We start from the raw sequence: 25,018 nt of genomic DNA, 5'->3' as shown, positions 1-25,018 counted from the left end.
CACCAGCACACCTGTGGACCCTGTTTCACAGCCGGGACGAACTGAGCTCGCCATCAGCAATGAGATCCAGCTGTGCTGTTTGATAGGCTAATGTCCCATATCATGTCCTTCCCTTTCATGTCTCTGGCTCAGGGCTTCCAATTTGACCAGATGCACTGAGAGTTAAAAGCTCCAAGGGGCTGTTCTGAGCTAGTCTGAACAGACAGTGACATTCATTTTATACCATGGAATCTTTATGCTAGAAGGTCCTATGAAATGTGAGAAGTCAATGTGGACATCCCTGCTGCTGCCAAGAAGTAAAGAACAGGCAGGGCGCCTTACTACCCCATTGGAAAGAGCTGCAACAGTCATAATGGAAATGCCCCTGCTTCTTACCTGGGCACACTCCACTTTGGCACACTCTCCAGTCTGGCAGGTCACTTGGCCATGATCACACATGCAGAACTCACAGGCCGAGCCCTTCCACATTTCATCCTGGTACCGCACAATCCCATCATAGGAGCAGCTCCCAGCAGGAGACACACATTCCTCACAGCATTGCCCATGACGCCGAGCCCTGCTCTGACCCTAGGACACAGGGAGCAAGGTGAGGGGCAGTCCTCAGGAGACAGTGAAACACCCGAGCCAACAGAGGCAGGAGGATCCAAAATACCAAAGCTCTACAGGGCTCTTTCCCTGGCCCGATCCACGATGGGCAGGATCCCTTGCACCTCAACCCTTCTTCCTAGGAAGCAGAGCTCTCATATCTTTATGTAACTTTGCAAACATTATACAACTTTTGATTCCCCTGGGAATAAGAAGTACATTCCTTAAATGATCCAGAATAGAGCTTAGACAAGTAAGGTACACACTCTCAAATACCTTTCCGCATCTCAGGGGCAGGCAGGCCTGCTTGTGACACCTGACCTCACCCCGGTCACATATACACGTGGTGCAGGCATTTTCACTCCACTGCTCACCATGCTGCATGAAGACAAGAAAGAAGAACGTGGAAAATCAAATGTCCCATACATCAAACAGAAGCACTGACACATAAGATACCTGATTTTTATTACATTTGTAAGCTGAGCCACATTGAATGTACTCTTGAGAAATGATAACATTTAGATAGGAATAGCTTCTATGAAGACAGTCAATAAATGTCCAAAGGAGACTTTAGATTAATTTTCATTCACCTATATTCATTCTACAGGTGTGTTGAGGGCCCATTCTGTGCCAGGCACATAGAGACTCGGGACACTGAGATGGGCAGAAAGCCCTTGTTGACTGGCTCATCCATGGCATTCTTTAGCTCTTGCCTTTGCTAGGAGGCCCAGCCCTCACTGCCATATACTCACTTTGCCAGCTTCCCTTGCAGCTAGGGCCTGGACACTGTTCAACCGGAGGGGACCTCAGGGGAAATTTGCTAGAGTGGTGGAGGTCAAAGTAAAAATTCTCCTCCCACATGAAACAAAATCCCACCCCTCTCTTCTACCAACCTTTAGTAATAGCTGTGTGAGGATGAGCTGCCCAGGGCTGAGGAGGTCTCCTTGGGGATGGGAGGGGACAAGATGAAGGGCAAATGCCAGCATGTTAAGGGTGGCAGGTAGAAAGATCAAAAGAGCTTAGATCCTTGAAGGCATCATTGAGACCTGAATTGATAAACCTGCAGCTGCCCCACCCTACCTCTAGACTTTGTGTTAGATGACATAATTAATATTAGCATTTTAGCAACTTTTACAGTGGGATTTCTGTTCCTTGCAGTTGAAAATGCCATTACAGATATAGAGCCTGTCTCTTCAAAGAAAAACTTAGTCTAACCATCCTGTCCAATAAAAATATAATGCAAGCCACATATGTGGCCACTGTGTCACGCAGCACAGATCAAGTACATATAAAAATCCTCCCCAATTAGTTATTTTCATTCAGATTTCAAGTGACCTGTCTAGAATTTTTGAGGCACCCATCCCCTAATACTTATTTTCACATTTTCTACTGAGAGGTATGATCCTAATTTCTATTTAGTCCTTTTTAGAATGGCTGGTGAGTAAGGGAAGTAATTGAGTTTATTTTTTATGTGTTCTTTGCTTTTGAGTAAGGTAACCTTTTTCTGGACCAGTTAGGCACTCCCAAGACAGAACATTCACTCATTCATTCATCTATTCATTCAATTTTTTAAACTCATCTTTATTTGATGCCTACTACGTGTTAGGCACAAAGTTATCCAGGCTACCAATAGTACTTTTGAGTTTGCAGGTTCTACCACCAACAGCCTCTCGCCTCCCTTCCCTCTCTCTTCTACCACTCCTGGGTTTTCCCCAGTGTAAGATGGCAGGGGTGTGAAGAGACTGTTTCTGGATATCAATGCATAAAATCCAGCCAAAGCAGATAGACATCCCCAGAGCCTCAAAGCTAAATGTAAACTGACGGTAACCAATAATAGCCCTTTTTATCCCCTTCAAGATGTGTGAACAGTAAGTTCACCAAGGTTCATGAACCAGGTGCTGCTTGCCAGCACATTCCTTTATATTTATAATCCCCTTCAACATAATTTTTTCACACACGTTTTCTATGAAGAGAAGAGAAAAGCTGTTTATGTACTGAGTTACTAATCCTGGCAGAGTCAGACATGAGGGTGGCGACTTATGGTGGCTGGAGTGGGTGGAGGGCAGATGTGTGAGAACAGATTGTCAAAACACCTACAAGGGGAGCATGAAAGCTTACCTCATATACTTGGCCAGCTGCAGAGCAGGATCGTGCAGAGCACTGCGGGCAACATTTTCCAGGGACTCGGACTACAGTCTCATCCTTAACACCCAGAACAGGAACAATCCATCACAAAGTGATATTAATAAGATCCACAACAGCAGGAAAATTTCATTCACAGCCAACTAAATCATGCGCCCCAAGCATCTATAACAGCACTTGCCTCTCATTTAACATTTCTTAGTTACCTGGGGCTCTAATAAGAATGAACACTTCCAAGGTCAGGGTGCCCTTAAGAAGTTTGCATATGCCTCAAGTTCTGTCTTATTTTAAAAGCAAAGAAAAGCACAAATAACAATAATAATGGTTCTTGGTGTCTTCCAGGCACTGTTCTAAGTGTTTCACATGACCCTATGAGTAGATGCTCTTATCCTTTCTTTACAAACGAGAATAGTAAAGACCAGAGAGGTGTGTAACTTGCCCAAGGTCACACAGCTAACTTGGTAATGGTAACTGGTTGACAGCAGGACTTCTGAGTACCAACCATACCAACATTTAAGAACACTGATACTCCTGCAGAGTCATCCTGAAACTCAGAAGTGAAGGTATCCTTCCTTTAATAAGCTACTTCACTATTATTTTGCATATATATAAATGTGTACATTTATTTACATGAATGGACACATATTTATATGTGCATTGGAGGGATCTTTCACATGAAAAAAAATCACTCATATCTCTAGATATCTGGGAATAAGCCAGTGCAGAGAAACGTGGGTGACAGATTAAATACCCAAAGAAGCCTTTCCCAACTGCCCTGTCCCTACATTCTCACCTCTACCACAACCAGCACTCCCAGAATATCAGACTATTTGTCTCTGCTGCCCTAAGAAGAATTTTCTTTCTTTAATTTTCATTAATGCCGAAGAGTCAGCCTCTTACTTTGACTTATCACTACAGCCTTCTTCAATGTGGGGAAAGGAGACAAATGAAAGGCAGAGGAAAGGGTGAGAACGAACCAACTGTCAATAACTAAGAAGTGGCAGATTTTATATAGAAGATAAATCTAGAACAGTTGTCTTCACTTTCTCTTATGAGGAGTAGAAAACACAATTTTATTGTCATTGTTACTCTGGTATTCATGCTGCAAGGACAAGAAGGGCCAGTCTACTTGGGAGGGGTGGAGTCACAGAATTATAATTTTTTGTGGAAAACCCCAGTCATACCTCAGCAATTCTTTAACTCCATTTTATATGATGAGTTGGATTCATGTATCACTACCTAACTGGGATTTATTTCAAATACCTGAACCACTAGAATTAAATTGACAACTATTTTCTGTGTTTTAGGTTGTTTTATTTCTTTATTTTTCTATATGCAAAGTATTATGACCACTGATGTTTAATGGAATACGTGGAAATTGAACTTGCACTGCAATCATTTAGCATTTCTTGACTTCAGACAGACCTCTTCAGTTTAATAAGCTTTCAGTGAGAAAATAAACGTTAGCTGATGTTACACTATTCAGCAACTTTATTATAATAAACAAATGAACTAAGCCTTACACAATGTCAGACAAACAGGAAACAAATGTCAAAATCACAAATATTGAATAGGCATAGAGTTAGCATCAATCCGTCTTAACCAGCATGGAGTAGACTCAAGAACTGTAGCAGAGTCCTCATGAGTATACGCAGGGAGGGAGGTATTACCTGTACGGTGGTTGGTATAGGGCAAATTGTGCTTTCCAAATCTTATTGGCAACATCTAATTATACGTCATATTGACCAAAACAGAATCTTTCTTCAAAAATATAAACTAACAAGAGCAGGAAGGAAAAGCATTAAAGAGAACATTTTCAGGAAACAGGAGAACTACATGATTGAGAGCTGAGATCCATCTGGACTGGTGCATTACAGCCAGGACTGGAGAGGAAGTAAGAAGAAGCTGAGTAGGGAGGTGGAGCAGTGATGGGAAAGGCTTTTTGATGTACACTTTTGTTGCTACCATACACCTGAATTCTATCATTCTGACCGCCATATACAGGCCCTTCTAACCACAGAGTCTAATACGGGGGCCAATAAACAATGGTCCGTGGGCTAAATCCAGCCCACTGCCTGTTTTGGTAAATAAAGCTTTACTGGAACATAGCCATGCCCATTCATTTATATATTGTCTATGGCTGGTTTTGTGCTACGATGGTATAGTTGAATAGTTGTTCCGACTGTATGGCACACAAGGTTAAAAACATTTGTTATCTGGTTCTTTATGGAAAAAGTTTGCCAACCCTAGGTCTAATATGGTGCCCAGTAAACAGGGGTTTAGTACTAAAACGTATTACTAATGCCACTACAACTTGGGGTAGGACTATTACTAAAGATATATTCAATTATGGTTTCCAGTATTCCTTAAATAAAAATACTTATGATAAAGAAGTTTATAGTGTATTATGGCTGAAAGCTCTTGACAAAATTTCTCCCCAGTACAATACTCTTGAAAATACAGAAAGACATTAAAACCCCACCAACAAAGAGTAAGACGAACAGTCCACCTCCTGCCATTGCCAGGAGGAAGCCCCACTGACCCTAAGACATTCTATGGCCTGCCATTGCTGTGCAAGCCTAAATAAAAATAAGAACCATCATCTCTTCCCAACTTTCCACCTTCTTAGATCTAACAAAATATGACCTTCTTTTCTCCAATGTGTGGCCACTGCTATTTGAGGCAAAGAGTTAGCCCGAGCCCTTCACCTCCCTTAATATCTTTCTTTCTGCATCTAGTGAGAGCCCATGATGTCAAACAATAAAACATGAGTGAGAAGTACGTGTGCTGGGGAAGTAGAGGGAGTGAGGAAGGAGAGTGCCCCAGTGTAAAGAATCAGTCAGAGAGAGACATGGAAAGAGACTTCAAAGCAATGCAGGCTGAGGATCTGAGTTTTCTGTTCCATGTATTCAGAACACAAGAGGGTTGGGCAGTGGAGAAAAAAAAAGAAATGATCTCAGTCAATGTAGCTACACTAAGTGAAAACTTGCCAGATCCTTGGATTAGGAGGCATGCTTATTTCCTAGCATCTGGCTATAAATCCACTTACCCTTGCAGCTTTCAAGCAGTGACTATAGACTGATTTTTCTTGATGAAGGATGAGGAAATAGAAAGAAGGGAACTTGGGAGAAAACTCTGAAGAATGACCAGTAGGAAAGGACAAATATCTTCTACTCATCCTAAGTTCATAGCTGAGGCAGATTAACAAGAGAAAAGCATAAAAATGTATTTGAGTTTTATGTGACACAGGAACCTTCATAAGGAAATAAAGACCCAAAGAAACACTTAAACCTGAGTGTTTTCTTAGAGCAGCTGTGACAAAGAATGGATAGTCATTCCATTGGGCAAAAAGTATGATCTAATGATAACATACTGGGGAAAAATTTGCAAGGCAAAGGAAAGGGTGATTTTTCTCTGTGTCCCTGTGTCTTCAGAGATAAGGGTGTTCCTTTTGTATAGGTGTAGGTATAAGGACAGCACCTCTCACATGAGAGTCTTAAAACCTGCTTTAGGGAAAGATCTGAAAATGCTTCCTAGGCTTCGTACCTGCTTCAGGGTAGAAGGGCAGGGGGAAGGTCAAAGTGATTTTCCTGCTACTCCCATTTACTCAAATTCCTTCTGCTCAAAATATTCAATATGCCAAGATGCTGTATTTGGGATAGCATGTCCAGAAACCCATCAAAGACAAAGAAGTAACATTCTAAAGTTTCAGAGAAACAGCAGATTTCTGGAAACTATTAACTACAGGATCTAAAAGAAAATGTTTAAAAGCCATTTTGTAAGTTCAGTAAGATGCAAGAATATGCAGACTTTATCAAACAGAAGCAGGAAGCAATAAAAAATAAACAGGATAAAAAATTAGATGAACCAATGATAGCAGAAATAAAAAAGAAGACTTAATTAAAGCAAAATTGTCAAATTAAAATCAGTATTAGAGATACTAGATAGGAACTTAAGAAACTCTTGCCATGCAGAGGAAATGCACAGTGAAAAATAATGAGAGAGAACATGATTGATAATGAGAAGGAAAGAGAGAGGAGCAATCTAAGAGTCATGGATATTTCTGGAGAAGTGAGAATAACTGGAACAGATACGATTAATTAAAGCCATCACCGAAGAAAACATTTCAAAAACTGGAATACAGTCTAAAAGAGCTCCATAATATTCCAGGCAAAAATATATAAAAAGATAACTCACCTAGAAATATTCTGAAAGATGTTTGAATTAAAAAGTAAAGAAACATCCTATAAGAATGCAACAGAGTAAAATTAGCTGCATATAATAGAATAGAAAGCAGACAAACCTCAGATTTCTCCTCCATGGCACTAAATTCCAAAATTCAGTGGAAAGGAGTCCATAGGGTCAGGATGGGAAGAGATTATAGTCCTTCCAAATTTTAGATCCCTCCAAATTGTCTTTCATGTATGAAAGCAACAAAAAAGTCATACTCAAATACGTAAAGGCTCAGAAGACTTACCAATCATCTATCTTTCTATCTTTTTTCCTTTTTTTTTTTTTTTTTTTTTTTTTTTTTTTTTTTTGAGACAGGTCTTGCTCTGTCACCCAGGTTGGAGTGCAGTGGCATGATCATGGCTCACTGCAGCCTCAAGCTCCCAGGCTCAAGTTGTCCTCCCACCTCAGCCTCCCGAGTAGCTAGGACTATAGGCATGCATCATCATGCCCAGCTAATTTTTGTATTTTTTGTAGACTCTGTGTGTCACCACATTACCAGGATGGTCTTGAACTCCTGGACTCAAGTGATCCACCCCCATAGGCCTCCCAAAGTGCTGGGATCACAAGTGAACCACCACACTTGGCCCATCTATCTTGAAAAAACATCCAAAGATAAGTTCAAACTACTCAGATTAATTAATATTAGATTTGATAAAAGTATGGTATTAAAATTCTCACAAGAACTCTCATCAGACTGAACAATTTTAGGGAGCCTACAGAAATGTGGAAGGGTTATGGTTATGGCTCTGTTCACAAAGCATCTGGACAAAAGTTGAAAGCAGGCAACTTCAGTATGAATTTACATCCTTCGTTAGAAGAATAACCCCTTATGTGAACATAAGGAATTTCTCCTCTTATCAAGGATTATCACCAACTTTTAAAATATGATTATAGCTATGCTAACAAACATAACTACATTTTGTTACCAAAATATTGGAATGAATTCTCCTCCCCTCTCCATCACCAAATCTATCTTGGTCTTTTTGAATGGTGGAAATATGGATGATTGTTTTCCTTTCTGCTTGTCCACCCTTGCCAAATTTTCATTAATGATTACAAAATTCCTTTTGAAATTTAAAAAATAAAAATAAAAACCTTACATTAAAATTCACAACAACCCTTGAAGATAAGTTGCAAATTTTTCCAGAATTCAAGACCTGAAAATACATTTCTACTGATAAACTTGTGTTTTCCTTATATTTAATGATGTAATGTATATAAAATTCTTGGAAGGGCTTGATGTTAGCAAACATCATTATTATGATTATTATTAGGCTAGTGCAAAAGTAATGGGCATTACAAAGATCGCATTACTTTTGCACCAGCTGGCATTATATATAAATGTGTAATTCATTATTCCAGGATTAGTAATGTATTGATTAAAAATACAAGTCACATGTAGTCTTCTGAGATTGCAATGTAGAATTGTTTAGGTTAAAAGTGCTGACACCATGAGCAAGTTACTTACACTCTCTGGACCTCAGTTTTATCAGCTATAGAATAGAAATCATAATAATAGCTCCTATTTTGTAGTGCTGTTATAAGAATTTAAAAGCTCTTATAATTAATGGCTGATACATAGTAAACACCCGTGATGGTGGTAGTGATGGTGGTGGTGATGGTGGTAGTGATGGTGGTGGTGATGGTGGTGGTCATGGTGGTGGTGATGGTGGTGGTCATGGTGGTAGTGATGGTGGTGGTGATGGTGGTGGTCATGGTGGTAGTGATGGTGGTGGTGATAGTGGTAGTGATGGTGGTGGTGATGGTGATGGTGGTGGTGATGGTGATGGTTGGATGGTGGTAGTGATGGTGGTGGTGATGGTGATGGTGATGGTGGTGGTGATGGTGATGGTTGGATGGTGGTAGTGATGGTGGCGGTGATGGTGGTGGTGATGTTGGTAGTGATGGTGGTGGTGATAGTGGTAGTGATGGTGGTGGTGATGGTGATGGTGATGGTGGTGGTGATGGTGATGGTTGGATGGTAGTAGTGATGGTGGCGGTGATGGTGGTGGTGATGTTGGTAGTGATGGTGGTGGTAATGGTGGTGGTGATGGTGGTGGTGATGGTGATAGTGATGGTGGTGGTGGTAGGTATGGTAGAGGTGAGGTGATATTTTCCACAATAGCACTAATTTGATAGCACTCCTTTGGATCATCAGAACATCCAGTATATTTGTTAACAAACTGTATCATTAGGTATGATAAACATCCAAAATTTAATAGTGACATTAAATCAAGAAAAATGATTCCAAATGATCTGACAGTTGAGATTTTTTCTATGTAATGGTAAAAATATAGACTTGATGATACAACAGTGATTAAAATCAATCTATTTCCAAGTCTTCAGAATTGCTTGCATACTAATTAGCTCTAAAGTATGGTACCAAATTTCATCTTTTTACATTATGTATATTAACACAAACTGTAAGTGAATATTGCACATGAAGCTAGAGTTTATGTTTAATGATTTTTAAGATGAGAAATAGTACTTTCAATTATTCCAGTAGCTGGTCCCCTAATATGCAGTCTGAGGTTACAATTTTTAAGATTTAAAGCAGAAGGTCTCCAATGGACTCTTCTTTCCATTCCTCCTTCCCACCTCCCTTATTATTATCGTGGCAAACTGCTTAATTATCCTTCATACCCCAGGGGACTAGGCCCCAAAATGGGCTTAATCAGAATGCCTCAACACTAGAGTGTCCTCCAAATGTAAGAACATTAGAACAAGACACTGTGCAACTCTATCAACAAGCTCATCTGCCATCTTAAAGCAAGGACATGGCTTTGTGATGAATTGGGACATGAGACATGAGCACAGTAGTTGGTGTGGTGTGGATAATACAATCTAGTCTTTCAATTAGACACACTTCTCCTTTATTTGGCATTTAGCATTTCTTGTCTAATTGCCTTTTGTCGCCTTTAAAAATATTGCCCAATTGTCACAATATGCTATGTCATTGATTTTGTTTTATTTGACACAAAGTACTGCTTTGTATCAACTGACTGTTGGTTTCCAGCTTTTCCTTAGATAAAAAAATGAGCTATTTTTCGACTGGAGGCAAACTCCTTTCATGGTTATATATCAACTCCATGGAACATCCATTGGAGCCTCTGGAAGAGTAAAAAACTGTAATATAAAATATCATGTATACCACATTTATTTGCAATTGATTTTCTCCTCTAAATTTGTGTGAAGAGGCTAATGTTTTGAGAATCAGATCAGCTTTAAATGAACAACAAAATCCCACTATCTTAAATGTCCTCAGAGAAAATCTTTTGATAATTTGAATCATTATCCTATAAGAATTAAATTGTGTACATCTGGATAATCATGTTCAAAGATATGCATTATGTCTTTAAAAAGCAGACTATACCTATGCATTGAAAAACAATAACAAATCTAATCACATTATTAAATTTTCCAGATGTTTAGCTTGACATTTTTGGAGCATCTGCCATTAGAGCTGGAGGCTTCCTTGTGTGAACCCTCAAGGCTCAGTTGCATTATATAACAATTAGCCTAAGTGGCTGGTAATTAGACCTATCTGTAGTTTCTAAGGGTAAAAGAAATGTCTCAGAGGTGGTCTCCAAAATTACAAGGAAAACAAAAAGGTCTTTGCTTCTTGTTTCTAGTGCTTCTGAGGCCTGCCTGCCATAATCTCAGAAGAGACTCCAAGTTCTTCAGTAGCCTGTGAAGGCTGCATCCTTAGGTTGTCTTCCTTACCTGGTTACAAAATAGAGGCTGACACTGAGCTGTGAAGCACTGGGCAACCCCATTTCTACACAGACATTTGGCACACCGGCTCAGCTGCCAGTCCTCCCCATCCTGAAACACACGGCCTTCATAGGAACAGGGTTCTGGAAGGTGAAAGAAACAAGGATTACTAGTGTGATGGCATTTGTTGATCCCAGGGCTGACTGCATGGAGGTGCAGCCAGTGCAGTTGCACAGGGCCCACTGGTCAGAAGCCCAGTGCACAGAAGGAGGTCCTGTATTTGGTGTGCAATGCTCAGCAGTCACTCTCTTGAAATCTCTGAATTTGTGTTTTATAGGTGAAGCTTTGAGGCTCAGCTCATGCATGGTCCCACCTGCTGCTGGCTTCCTGGGATGAGTTCTCAGCTACCAGCTCCTCCACTCCGTCCCAATGAATGCTGTCATCCCCAACCCTCTTGGGGGCTGGTGCCAGGAGGTTGCATGCGCCCTATGCACCAAGTCACAGGGTAGAGCCTGGGGTGTCTGTGAGGGCATCCTCTCACCCTTCATTCCCAGGCTCGAGGGAGGAAAACATTAAATAGCAACTAAAAAACTTGACAAATATGACAGGTTGAGAGAAAGAGATCACAGAGGCAAACAAAAAAACAACAACAAAAAAGCTTTTTCCCCTCTTGATTTTTGAACAAGGGACCCTACAGTTTTGCAAATTATGTTGTTGGCCCCAGTTGATCCTCCAATCTTTCCAGGAAAATACTTCCAAATTCTTTCTCATGGAGAGTCAATGAGAAAGCCTCTGAGGACCTAAGAAAGAATCCCACAAACTCAGACAGCCTACTCCCCATACCACCCCCAACTCTGTTGTTCCAAGTATTTTCACTTATAGGGTTGGTTATTTAGCCCAAAACGTCTGTCAGTCCTTTTCTGGTAGGTGACATCTGAAATGCATGAGGCAAGCATTTTCCTTTCATCAATTCTTGGGCATATTTTTTCATCCCTGGAATTCTCTAGGGTAAATAAAGCATTACTGGAAATGGAATAACTGGGGATCAGAAAGAAATGAGGTATCTTTTTAACGAGAAAAAGCAAGAATACAGTGTACGTTTCAGTTGTTAAAAGTATTCTAGCTATTATATGTTGTGAGAGAGCATAATACAGCAATGATAATAATTCCTATTTATTATATAGTATACACTACCTAGTTATAAAAATGGAAAGGGACATAGATCCTCAAAATGTAATAAAAAGAGTATGGGAACAAGTGTGGATTCCAAGGAGAGGGCCTAAAAGTCTGACTCTGGCTTGCTGAACAAAATCTGGGTGTCTTGGTTTCTAGGCGGGCATACTTTCTTCAGTGGGGATGAAATAAAGATAAATAAAAGGCATGCTTCCTGTCGTGTATATCTTGGAAAAAGATGTTACGTCATCTCAAAGACAAGCCAACAGAATTAGTGTTGACAATACTATATAGAGAACTGATTTATTCCTTTTTCTGTCCACTAAGGAGGCAAAAAGAACCACCTTGGCCTTATGGAATCATATCAAAGGATCTTTTCCCTATTTTCTTGCATCTAAGAAGCTGTGAATGCAGAGGCATAAATATCAGAAACTCACAGAATCTCAAATTTGGAAGGGCGCTTAAGGATTTGTTCCAATCTCACTCTCTGGGACACTCCACCCTGCCCAGTGCAAGGTTTTGCACTCGGTTCCAACATGGAATGGGGTTAGGAAATCTTTGAGCCACACTGAGCAAAAAAGAGTAGAGTTGGGGTATTGCCATATGAACCTCCCAAGCAAAGAGGGTCCACTTCTACAAGCTCATACTCACTCCCAGGGCCCACACAAACTGGGCAGCAGCTTCCTTCAGGGATGAATGCCAGCTCCTGGTGTCCACATGACAGCGGTGGGCATGGCTGAGGGGTACATCGGACTTCCCCATGATTGCAAGAGCACACACTACATGGAGAAGAGGCCCATTCTGTCCCATGCTGTGTGTCAGGGAGACAAACAAACAAACAAACAAAAGTTAGTGCCAAAATACAGGTTTTCATTCAGCCAAACAGAAACAAATCTTCTTTTACACAAACTAAGGATGGAGCTCAGGGAAAGGCAGAAGAAAGCTATGAGCTTGCAAGGTTGAGAGTGGAATTTGCAATGTTCCAAGTCAAAGGCGCGTTTAAACATGGACTTTCTCTTTCTATTACCCTACGATTTTTTATTTACAAATTTCAGAAAATTTGTAAATACAAAATACAAAAAGAAAATAAAAATAACCTAGTCTCCTATCATTTAAAACATTCTTCCCAGTTCAAATACACATATATTTACTGTGTTCTTCATAATGACTATATCCTTTTCAGTAGCTCTCTCTGATCCTGTTTCCTTTCTTTGACTTTACTTTTTTTGTTTGTTTGTTTGAGACGGAGTCTCGCTCTGTCGCCCAGGTTGGAGTGCAGTGGCCGGATCTCAGCTCACTGCAAGCTCCGCCTCCCGGGTTTACGCCATTCTCCTGCCTCAGCCTCCCGAGTAGCTGGGACTACAGGCGCCCACCACCTCGCCCGGCTAGTTTTTTGTATTTTTTAGTAGAGAGGGGGTTTCACCGTGTTAGCCAGGATGGTCTCGATTTCCTGACCTCGTGATCCACCCGTCTCGGCCTCCCAAAGTGCTGGGATTACAGGCTTGAGCCACCACGCCCGGCCTTGACTTTACTTTTTATCTTGATTAGTTCCCGTATTCCGCTCCCCGCTTCTCTCTTTCTCTTTCTGTCTCTCTCTGTTCCAGTGATCTCATGGTCCTGAGGAAAGTGCAATAGCCAACAGGGAGCACAACCAGGCAATAATGTACCCAAGCAGTGAGTTGCACAAACCAAGGATTTACTTGACCACATGCACGTTCTCAGATCCCAGCTCAGCCCTTCCTGCCTTGGAAACTACAAGTAAGTGACTTCATCTTTTTCAATCTCAGTTTCTTTGTCTATAATAATTAAATGGTATGACAACATTCCCTTCACCAGTGGGCTCTTCCAAGGGTTAAATGAGGTGGCCTGCTAAAGAGCCACCCAGGTGTGCAGTGCACTGGTGCTCAATCCAGAGTAGAACAGTGTTACCCAGGGCTGGGGAGATGTTGCCCAAAGGCTACAAACTTCCAGCTATTAGATGAACAAGTTCTGAGGATCTAAGGTACAGCATGGGAGGTAATGGATGAGTTAATTAATTTGATTGTGGTAATGATTATACAATATATATGCATATCCAACTGTGTTGTACATCTTGACTACATTTGATCTTCATTTGTCAATTAAACATCTTAAAATAAAAAGATGCTCAATGTTCTCCCATTTCTATTGAATGAGTTCCTGACTTTCCTCCCTTCTTCCACACCTTGTGTTGATTGTAAGTAGTAGGAACGGACACAGATACAAAGGTCACGTCCTGTGCCATCCATTTTTACTTCTGCTACAATTATATGTAAATTTCAAATTTAGTACAGCATAGAAATGGGCAAGTCCACAAACTGTGGGCTAATAAAAGACAGGGCAATTGCCCTTTATTCTTGAAAAGGCCTACACATGAAAGCAAAGAAAGAACTTAAAAGAAAATTGATAGGTTTGAATGAGCTAAATTTTTTAAATCTGCCAAAAATACATGATTAAAATATATAAAATAAAATTAAAAGGCAAAGGACAAACTGACTTTAAAAATTACAGATTATATTAATTAGAACTAAACTCTAATATATAAAAGCATTTATAAGAAGAAAAAGACCTTTCAAATTTTAAAAATAGCAATAAACTTACAGAATGTTCAAATTTATTAATTGTAAAAAATACTAATTATAAAATAAAACTTGGATAACATTTTAAATATCTGATATGAAAAGACTTTAAAGTTCACAGTACCTAGAGCTGGTGAAGCTATAGTGAAGGGAAAGAAATTCTCTCTCACACAAAGCGTTCCCTCGCGATAACACCTGGAATCACTCAACCAGGAGAGGCCTCCCCGGGATAATCACACTTGAAAAGAGGATGCACTATCTGTGGTATTTCCCCTGGGCTTATCACTAGACACAGAAGACTTACATTTTAATGACTAAAGATGTCACAGCCTCAATACCCAAACTCTAGATGGTTTGACCTACTAATTTCACTTTTTGTAGTGATTAATGACACACAAAAGGCTTAAATACAAGAAACTCCATCTATTGTTCTTTAGAGTGAAATTGGAAATATTTTAGTGAAATCTGGAAGCTACACAAATATCTAATAACAGGGAATCATGTTCTCCAAGAGTACACTAAGGAACTATTTATAATATAGTGTTATATAAGAAGGTAAGACATAAAACACAGCATAATTCCAATGACGTTAAAACATATATCTGTATGTATTATCTATCTCCACTGCCAATTCCTCCACCAAAACCAAAAGAATATTAACAGTGGTTTTCAGAGTATTCGGATTACTGGTGATATTTTTTCTGCTTGTATACTTTTTTCTTTTCTAAATTTTCCCCAATAAAATATTTTTTGTCATCAGAAAGCAAATTATTGTTTAAAATATCTAATTAATCATTTATATACCTTAAAGTCAAAATTAAAGTCTTAATTTAAAGACTCTATAGTCTTTAATTGTCTTTAAATTATATATATATTTGACTATATATATTTAAAGTAAAATCTTAGTCTTAATTTAAAGACTGTATAGAACAACTTGAAGTAAACTTCATTTTATTAAAAATTAGAAGACTGCTCTAAACATCTAGACATTCCACTTCATAAAACAAGACCTTTTGTTACTACCAAGAAACACCACTGTTGTTTCCAAAACATTGCAGCCACACTACCTTTCAGACAGAGACCAGAAAAATTCATTATAACAACAGCCTGCCTATCACCAAAGTTGTTCATCTGTAATGTAAGAGGGCTATATCAGCTGATCTCTTCAGTACCCACTCTCTCTCATCACGTAAATTTATTATCTAACTCAAGGGATGTAAAATTAAGCAATGGGTTCTCCCTTCCCAAAAGCTTGAGAATTGTGGGAATTAAGAATAACATTCAGGCCGGGCACAGTGACTCATGCTTGTAATCCCAGCACTTTGGGAGGCCGAGGCGAGTGGATCACTTGAGGTCAGGAGTTCGAGACCAGCCTGGTCAAAATGGTGAATCCCCATCTCCACTAAAAACACAAAAATTATCTGGGTGCAGTGGCGGGTGCCAATAGCCTCAGCTACTTGGGAGTCTGAGGCACGAGAATCACTTGAACTTGAGAGACGGGGGTTCCAGTGAGCCAAGATCATGCGAGACTCGATCTCAAAAAAAAAAAAAAAAAAAAAGTCTCCACTTCTTGATGTCAAAGCCATGGATGAAAGTCCAGATGGTGATCCAAAGTGTGCAGCGTGATGAAGTGATGAAAAGAAATCCCTCTCACATCTCTCCAGGAGACCAGTCACCTAAGTTCACTCCATTTTTATCTCTTATGCCTGTCCCTGAAAGAGTGACACCTCTTTCCCCAGAGTGAGTGTTCTGAGGATTGATAATGCATGCAACATACCCAGCCTAGAGATCAAGGCATCAGCACATGCATATATATATATATATATATACACACACACACACACACACACACACACACACACACATATCAGTAGTTTTCTTCATATACATTTATGAAAGCATTATTTTTTATAAACACTGTAGCAGCAAAGAGAGCTCTGTAAAATGAAGGAATAATAGATACACAAAGCAACGTTCCCACAGGACCCTGTTTTACCTGTGCCATCTTAACCTCATTAATACCTTTTTGAAAACATGACATCTTGACACTGCGCAGAAGCGAACTCTGCAGACAACATCTTAAATATATTCTCCTGCATAGTCAACTAACAAGTTGGCTTGACTGTTGACATAAGTCCAAAAGAAAGATAAGGTCATAAAGCACTTGCCTGGCTTACTGACAGAACAAAAATATAATTTTTCTTCATATAATTTGTTCCTGTTATGGAGTTATAGATCCAGAATACTAAATATCTGGGAACGTTCAGTGAATATTATAATTACATCCTCTACTTTGAGGAGAACAAGGCTGAAGAATTCAATATTTATTTCTTGCCTCACACACATAAATTAGTTCTCCTTTTAGCCTGACAAAGTGAACAGGCCTGTCCCTTCCTAGTCCTCTATTTAATTGGGTTGGGCACTAGGGCATTATCACCTGCCATTTCACTTTTCAGTAAACCTTCAAGTCCCATCTACCCAGATTTGACATTATCTGGTGCTGAGGTTAGATTAGTAAAGAAAAAAAGGGGATTCATGGTCCTTTCGCCTCCCTTTCACAAGGTAATTTGTGGGGAAAGCACAGAAAAAAAGTATTCAAATAACACTAAAACACATTTGAGGCTTGCCTCCCTGGCTGGTTGGCATAGCAAGGCACAAATCCAAAAGTTAATTTCAAAGTATAGCTTTGTGAAGGTCATAGATGAAATGATCCCCCCAAATCCTGGCTGTAATAAACCCATGCAACACTCTCAAATAACCTGGAGTCAGCCAAAAGGTTCAAGAGTTTTCCTCACTCCAGTAAAGATCTTGAGACTTGCCTTGACTTGCTGAAATGCCAGTTGTATAAGACGCTGCCTCCTCTGCAAGCAAAGGAGGACCTCTCAGGAGGCTCCACTGTTTTATTAAAGGGTAGTCTTCTCATGCAGCTCTTAGCTCAGCCAGTCCTTCACTTTTCTTTGTTTGAACCATGTTCTTCGGGGACAGTATCACTTCAACTGCCTCCCCTCCTGCCATACCCAGTCTATCCTAAATCCTCTTCTCAATCTATCTTAGGGGAAATCTTCCACTTCAAATCCCCATTCCAAAGTTCTTAAAATGCCAGGCTATTTTATAGCTACTGCGAGTCTCCATTACCTGCCCTAGGGAGGCAAGCCAGAGGCCAAAGAGAGAGGATCACTGCTATTCAGCAGGAGGGAAAAGTACCCTGGAAACTGCTCCCCAAACAAGCAAGAAAGGAAATGCTACAAGAGTCAAAAATAAACAAACAAACAAAACTAGTGATGCAAGTGATGACGTGAGACCCAGACCAGACCAAACAAACATTTAACCCACTCAAGAAAATTAATACACTAAGGAGTGTTTGGTAAGAAGCTAGAGGAAGTGAAGAAAGAAAGAGAGGAAGGACAGAAAGACAAGAAACATAATTATGTTAACTTTATTAAGACTAAAATTAGAAGATTTTATCTCACCTTAAAAAAAAAATCCATCTTCTAGCTCTATTTGAAGAAGCAATCCACTGGAGATTTTTCACCAAAAAACTATGGTGTTGAAATCCATCCTTTTGCTCAGTTACATCAAATACCAGAAATATAACATTTTCAGAGGGAGTAAATTTTGAAAGTCACATATGGAAAAGCAACACATGGGTATATTCTTACCCAGTTTAGAGCTTTCTGCATGGTGTATTATTGCAGACGGATGAACCACAAGGGAAGCAGGGAGAAGAAAGACCAGCGGGAGAACTTTCTGAACTCTCCCTGCAAAAGTGGGAGGCGAGGAGGATATATAACTAACCCATGGCAGATCTGTGGTCCTAGAGCTACCCAGCCACACTGGTTAATGACCAACATGCCCTTAAGATGAGGTCATGGAGAAGCTGGAGAAAAGATGTACTAATTTTTTGAGTTTTTATTCACCCATGTTTATTGAGCACCTGCTCCGGGAAAAGTTCAGTACTAAGTGCCACATAAGTGAGAGGTAGGGAAGGTAATTGTAAAAATATAGAAAATATTGTCAATATTCTCAGGCATCTTAAATTAAGAAAAGAAGACTGCACACATGTGCACACACATGACATGAGAAACATATGATGTCATTAGTGTGGTCCATGCAAAGATTTACTGAATTCTGATCTCCCATGTCCCTGGTACCACCTCTTATTTGATATGTCTGTTTTCTTTTTCCCCAGATCCTGGACTTATTTTGGCTCCTAACAACTCCTTCACTTGAAAGATTCAGGTTGGTATTTTTCACCCTGAACCATACGCTTAACATAATCATTCTGAACTGGAATTATTTTCATCACCACTCGGCCCTGCAGCACTTTTCAGTTCATAGGGATTTTCTTCTGTGACATTTGAAGACAACACCACCCTACATAACGCAGGCTGAATTGAGCAGCACATAGTGGTACGTGGTCTGAAGACATTCTCAGTGTAGATCCTGCTTGGATGTCTTTCAGCAACACATTGTGCAGAAGCGAAACAGTGGCTTCCTTGTGTAATTAGGAAACAGTGGCTCGAGTAAGATAATCCTGTCCCACAGGGAAATGAGCACTGTGCTTTCTGAGTTTCAGGTCCCCACACTGAATAACAGCCTAAAGTAGATATATCAAATCCTACTCACCTATGCTCTCTCCTGAATAGAGAGACACTAACTTGGGGAAAGTTTTGTATCAGCTGGAAGATGAGGATTAAAGCAAAGTCTCTTTCCATCGTATTCAACCTTACCTACTACCTCAGGTAACATTTATGTATCAATGAAGATAAACTGTCTATTTTCATAATTTCTATTATAGACTTTGCAGTTGTACTTTTTAATCATATTTAGTATTTCTAAATTAATTCTGAATGATCTGAAATGAGAAAGTATAATTTTTAAAACTTGAGAATAGATTTCTAGTCCTGTAGTTCTAAACAGGGGGAAGGTGAGCATTTTGCCCCTAAGGGAAATTTGGCCATGTCTGCAAACATTTCTGGTTGTCATGACAGAGAGATGCTACTAGCATCTAGTGTGAAGAGAACAGGGATGCTGCTAAATGTCCTGCAATGCAAAGAACAGCTCCCACAACAAAGTTTAAAATGCCAGGATTGCTAAGTTGAAATTTTCAACTATAGTAAAAAGAGCCCTGAATTAGGAGTCAGAAGACCAGGGTTCTAAACCAGGTTATACCATTTATTAGTAATATGACATTGGGCAAGTACCTAAGCTCTTTGCAATTAATTTTTTTCATATTTAACATGGGAGTAATAAAGTCTGCTCTACTCACCAGCTCAGAATTGTTTGTAACTATCAAATTTAAAATGTATGTAGTACGCAAAAGGAAGGAGGTACTTTTATTATTTAGCATCACAACTTCTTCAACATCAACATCCTCAGACATGAATTCAATCTACAAATATTTATGTAGAGCCTACAGAATGTTTTACTCTTATACAAGAAACCTAAATGCTCACAGAACATCAACTGGGCTTCAGATCCTCCACAATCCAGGCAAAGAAAAAAACTCTCATCACCACAAGTTTAACATTCAGTTTTTCTCTTGTCAGAGATTTGCAGACACAGAAACAACCTTGGGTCAGAAAACACTTACCTCATGGATTTTCTTTTCATAATGGCAAGATCCTGGAGTCCTCAAAACACACTCAGGGCAGCATTGGTTGGCAGCAATTTGAAGCACTTCTCCCTGAGCATTTAAAAGCAGTTCAAAGTAAAACAGCAGTAGCACACACTGAGTCACAATAGTTCATCAGACCCCAAGTCATCTTACATTCACTAAATCTCATGCATTTCTGAGGTGACAACAACAGACCGGATTAAAAGAATAGACTGAAAAGAAAGGTTCTGTGTCCAGACAAGCTTCACTCAAAGATAAAATGAACCCCCTTTGTAAAAGTAATTTCCTTGAAAAAAGTGTCTACATCTTTTCACATGTGATGAAGTTGAGACTTTGTTTCACTAGAAATCCTCGGAGATTCACACAAGATAAGCAGTTTCCGCCTGCCAAGAAGAGGAAGAAGACTCAGGTGGGGGGTTGGCCACAGAGCTGGCAGGTCTTCCAGCTGTCTGGTGTCTTAGACAGCCTTGTGCAGCCAGTGCAGCAGCTGAAGTTCTCATGGGTAACTTTTACCTGGGACAGGAGGTTGCAGGACAAAGTTCTGAGAGGAAGTAATATCTCTGCAGAGGTATCATATATACACACTGCGGTAAGCTGAGTAGAATTCCTAAGCTCTAGTAAAGATCTACATTGTTTTCAGGGCTTCTACAATTGCAATTGTGTTTCTTGATACTATCAAGAGAATAGGCTACCACCTGATACCCCAGGATTTATTGGGGAGGTGTCACATGTCAACCATCCAATCACCACTGTAAAGAATCTGTTTATCTAAGAGTTATTAAAAATACAGAGTGAAGAGCATTAGCTTGTCTTTGAGACCCATGACTCTCATATTGAATCTTCTTACTCATGCTGCTCCTCTACTTAGGATTTTCTCGAGTCTAGTGATGTGGCAGAACAGGCAATGAGTGATTTTGACCATAAATGGTAGGAGACCCTACATTAGCCAGGAAATCATGACTTATCCACAGGATAAAAGTCTACCAAATTTCAACCAGTGCAATTTTAAAAAAAAATGTGTGTGTCTGTGTGTGTGTGCATGTGTGTTAATGTTATTAATATTTATTATTTATTTATTTTTGGTTGCTTCCATTTAAAAAAAATTGTACCTATGAGAGAATTCTAACATCATATAATTATATTTACAAGAGTGGACGGGAAATAGGACTAAGTTTTTACAACCATTAATCCACTAAACAGACAAATATATCAATCAAGTGACCACTAAATTCCTATTTTTTTGATAAAGAATAAAACTTATATGACATGGGATTTTATGAAATTATACATACTATGCAACATTAATCACTTTTCAGAAAAGTGTCCTCTGAACCCCAAGATAAAACTACACTTGTCTGATTTCCATTAAAACAATTAGAGAAACTACATTAGCCTAATTTCCACTAAGAATTTCATACAGATAGATAATAACATGATCTAAGTGTTGATATTCTAACATGGAAGCCAGGAGCAGGGGAGAAAGACAGGTAGAATGGAAGACTTCAAGGAATGTTTCATGTCCCCAAATTAGTTTTCTTTGTTTTACATAAAAGCTAATTTTCAGATTTGGCCCTCAAAGCTCATTTTATAAATATAATATGTGTGTGTGTGAATGTATATGTGTGAGTGTGTATATATATGTATATATATATGTGTATATATGTATATATGTGTGTGTGTGTGTATATATTTCTTTTTTTTTTTTTGCTAGTGGCAGTAGCGGGAGGGGAGAGGATGGTTCCCAACTTGGTCTATCTATTGAACTTCTGGTGGAACATGAAAGAATTAAGTTAAAAGAGGAATAAAAATTTTGCCACAATAGCAAAGACTCTGAATCAACTCAAATGTCCATCAGTGACAGACTGGATTAAGAAAATGTGGCACATATACACCATGGAATACTATGCAGCCATAAAAAAGGATGAGTTCGTGTCCTTTGTAGGGACATGGATGCAGGTGGGAACCATCATTCTCAGCAAACTATCGCAAGAACAGAAAACCAAACACTGCATGTTCTCACTCATAGGTGGGAATTGAACAATGAGATTACCTGGACACAGGAAGGGGAACATCACACACCAGGGCCTATTGTGGGGAAGGCGGAGGGGGGAGGGATAGCATTAGGAGATATACCTAATGTAAATGATGAGTTAATGGGTGCAGCACACCAACATGGCACATGTATACGTATGTAACAAACCTGCATGTTGTGCACATGTACCCTAGAACTTAAAGTATAATAGCAAAAAAATTATGCCAGGACAACAGGCATAAACCAGACTGCTCAAGGGAAACCAGACATTTGGTTATACTTGGTGGAAACTAGAACCCTAGTTACAAAAGAGTCTGGGAAATATTTTTAGCTTTTCTGCTTCTATTATAAAGGAAGACAGGCTAGAAGAGGGTTGCACTAGATGTTAAATGAGCCTATGTACCTGATCTGCTACCCATTTGTTAAATATGGGGGCAGGCACAGTGGCCCATTCCTGTAATCCAGCACTTTGGGAACCTGAGGTGGGAGGATCACTTAAAGCCAGAAGTTCAAGATAAGCCTGGGCAACATAGCAAAACCCTGTCTCTACAAAACAAAATGCAAAAATTAGCGGGCATGGTGGCACATGCCTATAGTCCTAGCTACTTAGGAGGCTGAGGCAGGAGAATCACTTGAGCCCAGAAGTTCAAAGCTGCAGTGAGCTATGACTGCACCACTGCACTCCAGCCTGTGTGACAGAACAAGACCCTGTCTCTAAAAAATAAATAAATAAATATTAGAGAGCTCATGGATTAATATATTCCCCCAAAAATCGAATATTATAACAATTTTATTATAGTGATATGGTTTGGCTGTGTCCCCACTCAAATTTCATCTTGAATTGTAGCTCCCATAATCCCTACGTGATACTGGATAAGTCTCACAAGATCTGATGGTTTTATAAATGGCAGTTCCCTTGCACAACTCTCTTGCCAGCCGTCATGTAAGATATGTCTTTGATCCTCCTTTGCCTTCTACCATGATTATGAGGCCTCCCCAGCCCTGTGGAATTGTGAGTGCATTAAACCTCTTTTTCATTATATATATAAAAAAAATTTGCATGTGAGTGGTTGAAGAATGAGAATCAGGGAGTTCCTGCCACCTAACCATGTAACCCTGAATGGCTTGGTGAGCTGTGGGCTGCATGGAACACAAAGGACTCCTTCTCCAGGCTTTGCAGTGTTGCGCTTTAGAAAGTGATTGCAGGGGCAAAAGACATCAGCGAAGATTGCCGGGGGCAAGATTACTTGCTTAGGACCCAGGAGAATCACCAACAATAATGATGACAATTTGGTCATTATAGCTAACACTTATTTAGTGCTTACAATAGCAGGGTACTCCTCTACACATTTATATGCATATATACATATATGCACGTACAGACATATATGTATGTGTGTGTATATATATAGATAGATAGAGAGAGAGAGAGAGAGAGAAAGTTAATTTAATTTTTACAAAACTTTATTAGGTAAATGTCATTATTATCTGCATTGAGGTTTGCAACCAAAACCTCACCACATAACGCCATGCTCCTTTGCATGGCATTGTCTTTTGCGCAGACATATTCTCCAGAAATCCTTAGACAGGATAGCTTCTGACAGAGCTGGGTTAACTATTCAAGGTTCTAAATACCTTTATGTTCTTTCTCTCCATCTTTTTCTGCCTGTTTGTCTGTCTTTCTGTCCCTATCCAGCTAGCTATTCTATATGCAGATAAGATACGGATATGGAATCCACTACCTGTGATTACAGAATGAGTAAATGATAGATTATAAAAAATATCTTTCAGAATTGCCATTGACACTAGGTTATTTCTAGTCAATCCATAACCAAAACAAACGGCTTCAAAAAGGTAAAAAATGATAAAAAGAAAAACAAGTTATTAACAGTAATAAGCCCAGTGTGGTGACTCACACCTATAATCCCGCACTTTGGGAGGCTGAGGCGGTTGGATCACTTGAGGTCAGGAGTGAGAGACCAGCCTGGCCAACATGGTGAAACCCCGTCTCTACTAAAAAATACAAAATTAGCTGGATGTGGTGGCACATGCCTGTAATCCCAGCTACTTGGGAGGCTGAGGCAGGAGAATCGCTTGAACCCGAGAGGCAGAGGTTATACTGAGCAGAGATCGCAGCACTGCACTCCAACCTGGGCAACAGAGTGAAACTCTGTCTAAAATAAAATAATAATTTAATTTAGGAACAGTGGTGATTCAAGAACTTGTGCCACATACTAACATAAGGGTAGCACAGCCGATTTGAATAACAGCAACACATGCTACTGAAAGCACAGAGGAAAACTTAAAAGCAACACAGTAGAGTAAAATTCACACTGGGACATGAGCCAAGGCCCAAGGTTCTTGACATGGCCATACCACCTCCTAGCTCTGGGTAAGTGACTAAACCACTAAAAATCAGTTGATTTATTTACAGACCAAGGAAGTCTGACTAAATGATTTCTAAAGATCCCTTCTAGTTCTTCCACTCTATGATCCTAGTTCATTACTTGAAATAAAGAGGCCAAAAGCTCTGTGGAATAATTCTATGATCTTAGAGTTGAAAATGTTTCTTATGATTGGATCATCTGGTACAAGCCTCTCATTTTACAGATAAGGAACCTCTTTCTTTAGAGTTCATGCTCTCTGATTCCTATATTGCCTTCATCCACAAATTTGCTGATCACTTCCTAACATTCACTCAGTAAAGACTTGATACCTGGATTCTGTTTCTTTTTCTACCTGTGTCTAGATCATTCTAGACAACTTCAATGCCCATTAAAATGATATTCTATCTTTATACACTCTTAACCACCTCAATTCAAGTGACTTTCATCTTTATTTCACACAGCCGTGGCCAACCTTAAAATCTGTCCACACCCCCAATGAACCTGGGCCTCCTAGTTTTTAGCACCCTCTCACCCTTAT

The 25,018-nt window shown here is 39.6% G+C and overlaps 1 protein-coding gene across 1 annotated transcript in view; it reads right to left on the bottom strand.

Annotated features, from left to right (window-relative positions):
- The window catches only part of LOC126955312 (extracellular matrix organizing protein FRAS1), a 344,588-nt gene that overhangs the window by 157,888 nt on the left and 161,682 nt on the right, over positions 1-25,018 (bottom strand). Inside the window, exons 4-9 of the mRNA XM_050791751.1 lie at positions 20,038-20,130; positions 12,499-12,658; positions 10,684-10,817; positions 2,704-2,787; positions 862-963; positions 376-567 (exon numbers count right to left, since the gene is read on the bottom strand). Of these exons, the coding sequence (XP_050647708.1) occupies positions 376-567; positions 862-963; positions 2,704-2,787; positions 10,684-10,817; positions 12,499-12,658; positions 20,038-20,130 (765 nt within the window). The remainder of the gene's footprint in view (positions 1-375; positions 568-861; positions 964-2,703; positions 2,788-10,683; positions 10,818-12,498; positions 12,659-20,037; positions 20,131-25,018) is intronic.

This window comes from Macaca thibetana, chromosome 5 (assembly GCF_024542745.1).
Source record: "Macaca thibetana thibetana isolate TM-01 chromosome 5, ASM2454274v1, whole genome shotgun sequence".
Classification (NCBI taxonomy): domain Eukaryota; kingdom Metazoa; phylum Chordata; class Mammalia; order Primates; family Cercopithecidae; genus Macaca; species Macaca thibetana.
This window is presented reverse-complemented; position numbering and strand designations above follow the sequence as displayed.